The sequence below is a fragment of the Ustilaginoidea virens genome, chromosome 2, assembly GCF_000687475.1.
Source record: "Ustilaginoidea virens chromosome 2, complete sequence".
NCBI lineage: Eukaryota > Fungi > Ascomycota > Sordariomycetes > Hypocreales > Clavicipitaceae > Ustilaginoidea > Ustilaginoidea virens.
In genome coordinates this window covers 3,476,406-3,488,666 of record NC_057317.1, presented here as the reverse complement: position 1 = coordinate 3,488,666, position 12,261 = coordinate 3,476,406, and the positions used below count along the sequence as shown (strand labels likewise).

The 12,261-nt window shown below is 54.0% G+C and overlaps 3 protein-coding genes across 3 annotated transcripts; 2 read left to right on the top strand and 1 right to left on the bottom strand.

Annotated features, from left to right (window-relative positions):
- Nucleotides 1-663: 663 nt before the first annotated feature.
- On the top strand, nt 664-3,602 carry UV8b_02724 (uncharacterized protein; the record flags this gene model as incomplete). Its single annotated transcript, XM_043140222.1, has 5 exons — nt 664-756; nt 927-1,031; nt 1,111-1,488; nt 1,564-2,308; nt 2,380-3,602. 5 exons carry the CDS (start codon nt 664-666, stop codon nt 3,600-3,602), a joined length of 2,544 nt encoding a protein of 847 aa, XP_042996156.1.
- Nucleotides 3,603-4,871: 1,269 nt separating this feature from the next.
- Nucleotides 4,872-6,094, bottom strand: UV8b_02723 (uncharacterized protein; the record flags this gene model as incomplete). The annotated part of the gene is made up of 3 exons (XM_043140221.1): nt 4,872-4,979; nt 5,052-5,699; nt 5,786-6,094. The coding sequence occupies 3 exons, from the start codon at nt 6,092-6,094 to the stop codon at nt 4,872-4,874; spliced, it is 1,065 nt and encodes a 354-aa protein (XP_042996155.1).
- Nucleotides 6,095-7,449: 1,355 nt separating this feature from the next.
- UV8b_02722 (uncharacterized protein) lies at nt 7,450-9,550 on the top strand (the record flags this gene model as incomplete). The annotated part of the gene is made up of 6 exons (XM_043140220.1): nt 7,450-7,463; nt 7,601-7,789; nt 7,863-8,166; nt 8,221-8,301; nt 8,404-9,009; nt 9,101-9,550. The coding sequence occupies 6 exons, from the start codon at nt 7,450-7,452 to the stop codon at nt 9,548-9,550; spliced, it is 1,644 nt and encodes a 547-aa protein (XP_042996154.1).
- Nucleotides 9,551-12,261: the final 2,711 nt, after the last annotated feature.

Genomic DNA, 12,261 nt, shown 5'->3' with positions numbered 1-12,261 from the left:
CTACCACTGAGAACCCTGGACTGGCCCCGCCCTTGCCCCCCTGCGGCGGACGAGTCTGAGTGCCACGAGCCCCACGACGGTGGCTGAAACTAACATGCCAGGTAAAACTTAGGTACCTTTCCGAGCTTAGGTGAGGTACCTCAGGGAGCAAAACGTGGCAGTAATAAGTTGCCTGGTCCCACGATCATGACCCCAACCGCACCAGTGACAGTGACGTACTGCCTCTTTTCCTTTTGCTCTCCAATCTCAACACTCCCAGCGTCTCGTCCGCGCCTCGTCCGCGTCTCGGCTCCATTTCCTCCATTCTTCTCTATTTCCTGTATTTCGTCCATTTTCTTCTCTCTTGGCTTGCTGTATTCTCGGAGCGTCTCACATCATCTGGCCCCGTTTTGCTTGCCTCCACCCCACCGGCCCCCAACTTCGTCCAGTCCAGTTCGAGATTGCGGCTTCTTCGGCAGATCCCCAAAAACCTCTACTTCCTTCCCTCCCGGCAGACTGAAATGGGAATTGCCATTCAACTACTGCCTCGCTGATTCATTGCGACGGCCTCTGCCTTGCTTGAACGCACACTCTTCTCGCTGGCGCCCCCCCCCCCCCCCCAATTCTTCAAGACCGCTTGTCGCGGCACTGGCTTGGTTGCCCAGCGACAGCCTTCCGGGCACCATGAAGGAGTTCCCTCGCAAGTTTCTAAATCTGCGCGACAAGAATGGCAGCCATAGCCGGAGCAAATCTGTTTCTCCCGGAGCCAAGGACAAAGTATGTGCAGTAATCCTGGTTTGACGTGCAAGTAGGGATGACCTTGGTCAGGGTGCGCCAAGCGACGAGACGAGAGAGTCAATTCGTCCATGCCGGCCCTTTCGCCCAAAGAGGAGAGATATTCCGGCCACGATCGAGAACCTTTGATGCTAACCAGATTCTTTCACAAGGCCCGCCCGCTCTCGGCAGAGGCGTTCCGAGCAATGTTCAAGAAAGACGGGCCCAAGCAAGCTGCAAAATCCGAGGATGAATCGTCCGAACCCGATCAGACAAAGGTTGCACTGCGCCAACGAGATTCCCATCAACCCGGCAACACACAGCGTGCAAACAGCCTGCTGATCATGCAAAGTACAGATAGAAGAAGTTCAGCGTCGCCTCGACAAGATGCGGATATCGAATGTCACGGCCGATTACATCAAGGATATCATGGCCACGAATATTGCAGATGGTGATTCCCAAAAGACAGTCGAGTTCATCGACCTTGAACAAAAGGCTGCTTCAGGTATTATCGTCTCATACGACCCGAACGTGCAGATGCTTGGTGCTGAAAATAGAGGAAACGTCACATGCTATCTCGATTCTCTTTTGTTCGCCATGTTTTCGAAGCTGGATGCTTTTGAGTGTATGCTAAAATCCGACTTTCCGGTCGACGATCCTAGAGTAAAGCTTGTCACATTGCTTCGGATATGGGTCAACCTTTTGCGTTCCGGTAAACTCATTCGAACCGACTTGGTAAGTCGACATGCATCCCCCCGCCCAATACATTGTTTTTCTCGAGTAGGGCAGGATCAACTGACAGGCTGGCAGACAAAGCTGATGCAGGAGGCATTGAGTGACTGCGGCTGGTCGGAAGCCAAACTGCTGGAGCAGCAAGATACCTCGGAGGCTTTCGCCTTCCTTACCGAGACGTTGCAGCTTCCCCTTTTATCCTTGCAGGTAGACCTGTTCCATCAGGGGATAAAGGACAAGGACGACCACAAAGTAGTATACGAACGTCTGCTGAACTTGGCCGTTCCCCCTGATCCCAAAGGAAAAGGGATCAAGCTTGAGGACTGCCTAGAAGAATACTTCAACGCCAAAGTAGACGTACTCCGAGACCACGAAGAGGCATGGAAAGGCAGTGTAGATGAGAAAGGATCCGGGGACAGATCCCCCCTGGCGACTCAAAACACCATTCGACTAGTTCGGGCAGAAGAAGGCGCCAGCTCCTCTGTAGCTGTCCCACTTGTTGATATCGCACCATCACAATCATCTCTCGGTGATTCGCTGGACAGGAGCTTGCCACGACCTTTGGATTCGCCGTCCGCAGACATCAATTCTCCAGAGGCACAATCAGTCGAGATTTCGGGTATACAAGGGGACAGTGCGCTGAAGCCGCAGAGTTCGACGGTCAGAAACAGGTCCGCCAGTGTTATTCAGCGAGTTGTAATGGACGAGGCTGGACGATCAAGGGAAAATGAAGACGGGGTCACGGCCAAGCCATCAAGACACAGACGCTCAACTATTGTGAAGGCAGTGACAATCCCCGCTTGGCAATTTTTCCGTCTCATCCGTAAGTATCCGACGCTCTTACACGGCCTGCCGGGAATAGAGACGTCTCGCTAACTGATTTGGTTCCTTTAGCCTGGCACGCTTTGAGACCGAACGAGCCTCGGAGTGACTCGGAGGTTGCGTTAAACTTTGACCAGAGGCCCGTTGTTGGCATCTGCCTCAAACGTTATGCCATGACGGAATCCGGGCAACCAAAACGGCACAACACATTTATCGACATCCCCGACAGTCTTCGCCTGCCGCACTTTATGCTGGCCGGAGGTCCCAAGTTGGGCCAAGAGCTCAACGGCCTTAGCACCGAGTACAAGTTGGTGCTGCAGTCGGTCGTGTGCCATCGAGGAGACTCGCTCCATAGCGGCCACTACATTGCCTTTGCACGGGTTGCCCCCAAACTACTCACCGGGAACAGGCGACATGACTTTGATCCGCCTCCGGATTACGAAGAGGCCCAGTGGGTAAAATTCGACGATTTGGAGGCAGAGAACCGCGTCAGCTACGTCGACGACATCAAGCAAGCACTCAAGGCGGAGATGCCGTACCTGCTATTCTACCAGATTGTCCCCATGTTTGACATGCCGCGGTGCTCTACGGACGGCGCGGAAACAGGACCTCCATCCTACAACGAATTCAAACTCAGCCTTGAAATCAACGGCGCCGCGGTGCCGTCGTGCGCGTTTGACGAGCTGATTGGGGGCTGCCCAGATGAACCGCTATCGGTAGATGCAAGCGCGAGCAGCAATACGCCCAGTATGCGCCTGTCGGCCGAGATGGACCGCTTTCACCGCGGTGGCCACTGGTCAGTATCCCATACCGGATCAACCCCCATGGCCTCTCGTCGGGAGAGCTTGGCAACCACGGAATCCCCGGCCGTCACACCAGGCGCCAACTCACCGGTCATGACGCCAACCGACGAGCCGACCACTTCTCGACTATCGCGAGCGGCATCGCGGTTTGCCCTGAGTCGACAGAGCCGGCCCCAGAGCCAGTCGGGCGAAGGCCGCATCAGCTTAACCATGACCCGCCTCGGCGGCCTCATGAGACCCAGCCGGGAACCACTCGCCGAGCCATCTTCAAACGGGCTCCCAGTTTCGGCGACAAACCCGACAGGTTCCCTCTCAGACACGTCCACCAAGGCGCTAGACTCATCCGCTGAGGAAAAGCAGGCTGCCCCCGCTGCGCAAGGCAAAGAGAAGCTCAAGTATCGGGGAGGCAAGGCCAAAGACAAGGAGAAGCCCGAAAAACACCACAAGGCGAACCAGGGTGACCAGCCCGAGCGGGAATGCGCAGTCATGTAAAAAAGTCTGTTTTGGCAAGGCGCCGCACAGCTCAGCCGGAGGGGGGGAACACTCGAATAGGAAGAAAGAGAAGAAAAAAAAAAAAGAGACGGGACCGCGCAAGAGGAAAAGAAAATGGGCGGAGCAAAAACCTTGCATTGGGCTTTGATGATACCACGGCGTTCTTTTATCATGATGTATTCCGAGGCGAGACGGCTGGGGGAGGAGGGATGGAGCACAACAGCATCAGTAGTGGCCTTTTGTTTCTCAGCAGCAGATACCTACCTACCTAGAGTTCCCAGTGCAGACCCATTGACACTATTATTTCTTTTTCCTCGCTTCCTTCTTCTTGTTGCGCTGCATGGACTTTGGCGATTCAGCCATGTGCCGTCACAGTCTGGGCAACGCGAAACGTGGGGTACAGACAGCATCAGGCACGGAATAAGGCTCGTCTATTTTTTTTTTGTTGGTTTTTCCCTTTCATCCCGATACACTGAAGCACGGCATACCTGTACAGCGGCTACGTCCCCCCACCCGTAGATGCACCGACTTTGACATGAAGAACTGGAAAACAAATGACCACGTCGAGCATCCGCCTCTGCGGATCTTCGCCCTTCACCCGCCTTGTGTGACAGCTTGCTTTCGGCGACGGCGTCCCCCACGAGGCTGCCTCGCATCAAGCCTCGCATCAAGCCTCGCTCGCGCACAATAATATACACCAGACCGCAGAACCATCTAGTTCTGCAATCATCAATCGCGGGATTCCCCACAAGCCTCTTATCCAAGGCGTACCAAGCCTCCGCGTCCCCAATCTTGAGAAAAAAAAAAATAGAATCAAAAGTGTCGATGAGGCAGATCCCCCTGCGAAATCTCTATAGTGAGGACAAACTAAATGAAAGAGATGGACCCCCCACGCGCCCCCGTTGAATGTTTCCTTGTATGTTTGTCTTGTGCAGAGTCGATGCGGAACCTAAACAAGACGAGTCATCGTTGTCCAAAGGGGCATGCCAAGCCTAATCATCGATACAGAGCAAGTGGGAACGGATAGATGCGGGCTGTTTTAGTGAAAAGACAATGTATTGATGAATTGACATGGTGTGGGTCGACTGCTGGAGGGGATGAGCACGTCTCTTCCTGAAATCGGTTGTTTTTGATCGACCCTACTGTAGACAAAGGACAAGAAAGAAAAGTGGGCTGCTTTTGATGTCATTAGATGAAGGGAGAACAAGATGTTTTCGCCGGGATGCCGTCGTCGTCATGGGAGGATGGTTGGCTGAAAAGGGGTCCAGCTTAGAAGGGGATGTTGGGAGGAGTCTGAGCGCCCAGTGCCTCCTGCTGATCTTGAAGCTCATCGGGCGAGGTCTCGATGGAGACGCCCAGGCCAAGCTTGGCTTGTTGCTGTTTGAAACTTGAATTAGCGGGACATTTCGGTGTTGGTGGAGGACAAGCACAGCATCGCGGGCGACAAACCGTGTAGTGGTCGATGTCGGCGGCAAATGTCATCATGACGGGGGGCGCGACGCGCTTCTCCAACAAGCAGCTCAGCTTGCCCTTGGAATCGACCTGGGCGCGGAAGGTGGACATGCGAAAATCGTACTTGGCACCGACGGTAGTGACACCCTCCTTCTGCAGACCGCCACCCATCAGGCCGCCGGCGGAGGGAACGAGGCCGAGACTCAGGTCAACGCCAGCCTGAACCTTGTCGGAAAGCCTTCGCCAGTACGACGTGTTCAGGGTGCCCATGGCGGTCTGCAGCTGAGCCGCGGCCATCCAGTCGTCAGCCTTGTAGCGGGCGCAGTAGGAAACAGCACATTCAGGGCCTTGGGTCAAAGCAGGTCGCTGCCAGAGAGTCTCCATGCCGAGGGCGAGCTTGGGCGTGACGGATTGCAAGTAGCTTCCAATGTAGATACCGGTCATCCCCCCTTCCAGGAAAGAAGGGTTCAGCATCTTGAGAGACGCGCTGAAGTCGTCGCCGTTGTACTCGTGCTCGAATTGCGCCATATCCTGGCCGCCGGGGGAGATGGAAAGCTGCGACTTGGACACGAGCTTGTCGGTCCATCGAAAGTTGAATCGTCCAGAGAGGGATCCCTCATTATCAATGTTTCCTTGGCAGAAGACCTGGCGGTTGGCGGGTTCCCTGTCTGTTAGCCAGCCATGTCCCTCCCGCAGGCGACCATGGTGTGTCGGGGGGAGTTGGGACAAACCTTGCCAGTGCCGTACATGGCGGCGAACGTGTAGGGGTTGATACGCTCACCCAGGGCAAATTGATGGGACACTTGAAAGAGGGGTGCCATGCTGAAGATCTTTGTCAAATCGGCGCGGATGCCGGTGAACATGTAGTTGTTGAGAAGAACATCGCGCTGGACCTCCTTGGACAGATTCTCCGTCGTGCCAGGGTTGGGCAGGCCTAGCTTCGCTCTGCGCTCGGAAAAGGAGTTGAGGGCCTCGCCAATCGCAGCGGCTACTGGATTGGCGAATAAAAGCGAGCGTATCGAGTCTATTTGAGCAGCCATGGTGAGAGAATGGTGGCTCGAGTCGAAACGTCAGGCTCGAGAGGATGAAGCTGTAACGAGGGCGGATGCAACGAGGAAACCGAAGGGCCACGAGGGGGCGATTCAAACGAGTATGAGGGACTCCTCCGCTAGCCGAACAGAAAAGGGCAACTCTGCAAGGCGGTGGACAGGCCTTGCGGGTGGAAAATGGGCTCGAGGTTGCGGACGCCAAGGGAAGGCGATGACAATGTTGTGTTGCGCTTTGGCTTAGGGGGGATTCAATACGTGCAGAGTCTAGTCTGGGCTGGTTGGAGAATAATTTTCACGGGCCGCCTCTGAGCGAGAGCCAGAGCCAGAGCCAGAGCTGGCAGCTGGCTGCTGGCTGCTGGCTGCTGGGCTGACCAGCTGGCTGCATGTTTGGCCAGGCCAGGCGGGTGTGTTCCGTGTGTTCCCCACCCATCTCTGCCCTGCCCATTTAGCTGACATGCATCAACACTTCCCCTTGAACAAGCGGAGGAGTCGATACAATGTTCCGGGCACCCATTCGTCCCCGACCTTTAGCCGGGCGTTTCTTGCTCGGGAATCTGTCATGGCCGCGACGGATACCGACGGATACCGACGAGTACCGCGCAGCTACTCCGTAACCCCCCAGAGGCAGGTGGCTAGACAACCCGGCCGATGTAGCATGAAAGTACCCGCCCGGCCACTCGTCATCGTCGTTATGCCCGACCCTGCAGATGCAAAATGAGTGACGACGAGACAGGATTGACGAGAAGGCTTGGGGCGAAGGTCCGCGTGGTTTGCAGCGTCACCTGTGTCGGTCAGGTATTTCTGGCCGGGAAGGTTGCCAAATCGTCAGCCCTTTGCATGTCATTGTTTGGCACGTCGATGACGGATGACGGATGACGGATGATGGATGATGGATGATGGATGATGGCCTTGAGCCCGCCTTGACCCGAAGTTGCACGTCGGTCGTCCCGCTCTAACCCGACAGCTGCCTGCTGCAACCAGACTTGTGCTGCCCCTCCAACGACGGCCGGTCCTTGCCCTTGGGAACCTGGGCCATTATTCAAAAATATTCTGCCTTCTGCCCTTTGAGATTCTTCATCATTCTTCATCCAGCACACGCACCGAACCAAAACCGCCCCTCTTGCCACCAGGAATAGGAGATTTCTGCCGACACACCCCTTCCCCCCCCCCCTCCCCTCCCCTCCCCCTTTGCAATTGACCCCCCTCGAATCCCACGTCCATCCGTCAAAGACTCAAAAGGCTCGACCGCAGAGGCTTGCCAACCCGGGGGGCCAGCCAGTGTGTATGGATTGTATAAATGGATACATTCATGCTACCTTCTCGACGTTGTTAGAGTCTTGGACATCATGGACACCTTATTGTGAGTGACAGTGGTACACGTACACACTTGATCTCAGGTCGCGAGACTTGGTCGAGACAAACGACGCGCACGGCACCAACTCGCGCAAAGATGGGAACCTCGAGTGGGAACAGAGCCAAAAGCTGACCGTGGGCCAGGACTGCCGAGATTGCGGCCAACGCGCCCAGATACCGCCGAAAGAGCTCTACCTTCATCGACGGCATCCATGACGTGACGGAAAGTGAGAACCTGGCCCCGGCACAGCTGTATAGTACCATGTCTGGCCGGCTATTCCACTCTGGCCGCATAGCCATCGTCATGGTAGGCCCGCCAGCTCGAGGCAAGACGTGAGTATGCAACTGCATGTCCATGGCCACAGTCGTTGAAACAATGACCGGGAAAACTTACCAGCCGGAACAGTCACATTTGCGTTTCAATGGCCCGGTATCTGCAATGGCTCGGTGTCAAGACTCGCATATTCCATCTCGGAGACTACCGTCGGGCCACCATCGGTCCAGAGGGCAATGTGCCAGAGGACTACTTCTTCCCCGACGCGTCTCCTTCGTCTGTCATCCTGCGTCAAAAAATCCTCAAGAAATGCCGCGAAGATATCTATGCGTGGTTGAACCACGAGAACGGCCAAGTAGCCATCTACGATGCCGTGAACCCCACGGCCAGCGGCCGCCGCGCTTTGGCAAAGGAATTAGCCAAGCACGATGTGCAGGTACGGGGGAACCGAGGATCCTGCGACTGAAGCTTTTTGCTGATGCACGCATAGACGCTCTTCATCGAATCGTACGTGGACGACGAGCGTATCCTTCGCGAAAACGCCCGCAACGTCAAAATCTCGTCGCCAGATGTAAGAGCTACCTCGTGCTTGCCCTTGAGCTTCGCTGACCGAAGAAACCAAAAAAAAAAAAAAATAAACGGGGGGGTTTTTTTTTTTTTTTTTCGCCCACAGTTTGCCGGGATGGATCCCGACGAAGCGGCTAAACTGTATCTGAAGCGCATCGAAATGAGAATTCCCGTGTTTGAAACCATGGACGAAGCCGAACTCAACTACATCAAAATGATCAACGCTGGTGCAAAATTCTTCTACAACAACGTCAGCTTCAACTACCTCTCTCACAGGATTGTCTTCTACCTCACCAACCTTCACATCAAATCACGCACCACTTTTTTCGTCCGCGCCGGCACAACCGAAGAAGAGGACTCCTACAAGGCTGACGCGCCCCTGTCGGAACTGGGAGAGGCCTATGCGGAGAAAATGTCCGAGGCTCTGCTGAAGCATCGGCAGCAAGAGCACGCAGAGCAGGTGGAAAAAAGCGAGGGACAACAGGCGCCGCTACGACCACTCACGGTGTGGACATCAACCAGGATACGGACTGTTCAGACGGCAGGCTACCTAAAGGAGAAAGGGTACAAGGTTCGACAGCGCTCGCAGATGAGTCAGATCAACCCTGGCGTCTGTGAAAATATGCCCGAGAGGATGATTCAAAAGGTCTATCCCGAGGAAGCCGAGAAGCATGACTTGGATCCCTACCACCACAGATACCCACGAGCCGAGGTATGTCCGTTTCGCTCATCCCACGAAGCAGGCAACCGTGGAAGCAGCCGTTTTAACCATCTTTTCTTTTTTTTTTTTTTTTCCCGCGCAGTCCTACCACGATCTAGCTGTACGGCTTGAACCCATCATCCTTGAGCTTGAGCGCGAGCAAAACGATCTGCTCATCATTGCGCACGAATCCGTCCTCCGTGTTCTCTACGCCTATCTCATGCACTGCTCGACCATGGAGATTCCCAATCTCAAGTTTCCTCGCGATGAGATCATCGAGATTATCCCCGCGGCCTACCAAAACGAAGCCAAGCGCATCCACATTCCCGGTCTGGATGCCGAGCTGTTGGTCGGATCTCCGCACGTGCCGCTGTCTTCCATGCAGAGCACCAACATGCCCGGCGGTGCGGGAGGCAGCGTCGCTGGAAGTGGTCAGATGAGTCCTATACCTGGCGGTTTGAGCAGTCCGGCCATGCCCGTAGAGCGACCCCCGGAGAGAGTGATTAACACGGCAAAGGACATGGTGGCGGACAAGGTAGACGATGAGGATTAGGGCCACGCCAAAGTTGACTCGGGACTTGAGGAGCCGTCAAGAAGTGGGAAGCGTGACGGTTTATGGTAGGCGGGAGTTGCCAGACGGGCTGTGGTTTTTTTTTTTCCACTTGTCCCAAGTCGTCCATCGAATCCAAATCGTAGTCATACCTGAGCGTACCTGAGCATACCTGAGCATACCGTATTATACCGTATTTGCAATACAGCGCTGTGCGGAGTGAAGCAGCAGGGCACGTCTTTTTTTTTTTTTTACCCCCATCTCTCTTCTTCCTTGACATCATTGAAACTCTGTTTCTTTTTCCTCTTTTCCCCTTCTCTTTCTCTCTTTCTCTCTTTTTTTCTTTTTTTCTTTTTTTCTTTTTTTTCTTTCCCTTTTTCCTTCTTGTCATATTTTATTTTTGGCACGCCACATCCAAAGTTTGGTTCTCCAAATGGTTGGTCCCTATTGTTCAGCAGAGTACATAATCAAGGTGCAACTCGTGCCCTCTAGATAAAAGGAACCTGTCACAGTTTACACGTCACTTGGTACTATGCAAAGGGAAAACCAGATTCAGCCCCCCTCCAAAGAGAAGCAAGGCCAAAGACAGCCCGCCCGCTCACGCCCATCCATCTCATGCATAAAAGACTCCCGGCTCATCGGAATTGGCCACATGATGTCCGCCACGCCGCTGCAGCATGTGAAGCAGGGGCCAGGTTCTGCGCCAGAACTTCCCTCGAGGCCAGAGTCTGATATCAGATAAATTACGCTGTTTTCCCTTCTTCCTCCGCCCCAATCTGCTTGGCGTGCTGTCTGCGCGCAGGCATAACCATAACCGCCCGTATATGGAGGTTCCGACGTTGCGTACAGTCATGTTGTGCAGGGTGACCTCTGGGTCTGGCGTTCGTTCGAGGTATAAGTTGTGCGACATATGTTGATGGATGCCTTTGTCGAAAAGTGGCGGATGTAGGGAAAGAGCAAGGATGCCAAGCACCATGTCATGGAGAGCAGGGAAAACTGGATAGCTGCAGGGTGGGTTCCTCGATAGGGATCATCCTCCTGGGGGTTTAGAAAGCGACGGGGCTGTAATTTCACATCGACACTTTTTTTTCTGACGGGAAATGGCTCTGCAGTGCGACTCTCTACATGGATTATTCATGCCGTGTACAAAGTACTATCTGGCTTCAGGCCTTGGATCGTTTTGGTGGCACGTCCTGAACAACGAGCCGGGTACGGAGTAGAGAGAGAAGAGACGTCCCCTGGTAGGTGATAAGCCGAAACGTGTTTCGCTGCTGTGAGAGGGTTGAACAAATATCTGCAGGCGCTGGTGAAGTCGTACTACGATGCGGTCGTTTGCCGACAGTGACACGTTGCTGGCGGTCCTTGCGGCGCTTTCGGCAATGGTTGAGCATCTCGAAGACGGAGTGAGAAATTGACTTGACTTGCTACATGGCTGCTGGGAGATTGCTGGTTATGTCTTATCTAGGTCTCCCCCGGCAGGCCCTCCCTCGAGCTGCGATTGTCCATGGTGCGAAAGATGTTGAGATGTCCGCTGCGCCAATCCTCTTGGTATCGATGATGTCGACGGCCTGGGGGGGAATCAAATGTTTGCGATTGGCGGTCAGATCGATCGTGTTGCCGAGATATTGACTCGCAAGCTTTGAAATAACCAAATATAACAAGAAGAACTGATCAAGTGTCACGCTGTGGTGATCCATAGAAGTTGCTGAATCCACGTCACGATATGCGGTAACATCATGACGTTGCAGCTTGTAGCTGAGAAATTTATGAAGGCAGTGGTGTATACAATCACATCTGGTGCTTCATCAGCGGCTTGCCTACATCTTGCAGCAAGCTTTTCAGGAAAAGCAAAGGACTTGAGGGTTTCTTTCGTTGCAGTAACACGAGCAGAAGGCTGTACAGCACGGCCACGAAAGGCAGACAAGCAGAATGAGAGGTCAATATGTTGACGATTGTCGTTATATCAATCTCTGCTGAAGCTCTCTTGGATGTTGGACAAACTTCATCAACCGGTCATCTTTTCAATCATGGTGTGCATTGCCTTCGAAGACGCGGAAAAGGTCCAAATATGGGGCAAAGATACGGCAACACCCGTCAAAAGCCCGAGAACAACCAATTGACGGTCATCGCGGTTGAAGAAGACATGCCGTGCGTGGGTGGGAAGAGACAGCCGAAGGAAGGCCTTTCGTCGGCCGTGAGAATTTCCATGGCGACTTGCGAATGCCTCGAGGTAAGCTCGTAGAATCGGAAACGATTTAAATACAATGCATTCGAGCATGCAATCGATCCAATGTCTTGTCTGATGAAATGAGGCGTCAAACTGAAGATGGCTCCCATGATATCCGGCATAGTCCAGTCCTATTGGTGTTGCGGAAGGAGCGTGAGGGGCTTAGGTTCTTCGACCCGGGAGTGGGTCTGGTCTAGGCACCTGCAGGCCAGAGATGCAATGCAGCTCATAAGCGTGACCATGAGAACCATGAGAACTAATGTCTGAGCACCTGTACAAGGCAAGGCAGGGTGGATCCAGGGTTGCTGTTTTCAGTACGGAGTAGACAGACGGAGTAGACAGACGGATGGCAGCAAATCTCCTTTCCATGAACCGAACCCGAACCACTCATCCGCCACACGTCGCCGAGTCTAGCCCATTGGTGCCATAATCGCGATTGGCAATGGAAGTGCCCTTTTCGTAGTTACTTGGGGCTGGGCAACCGTGA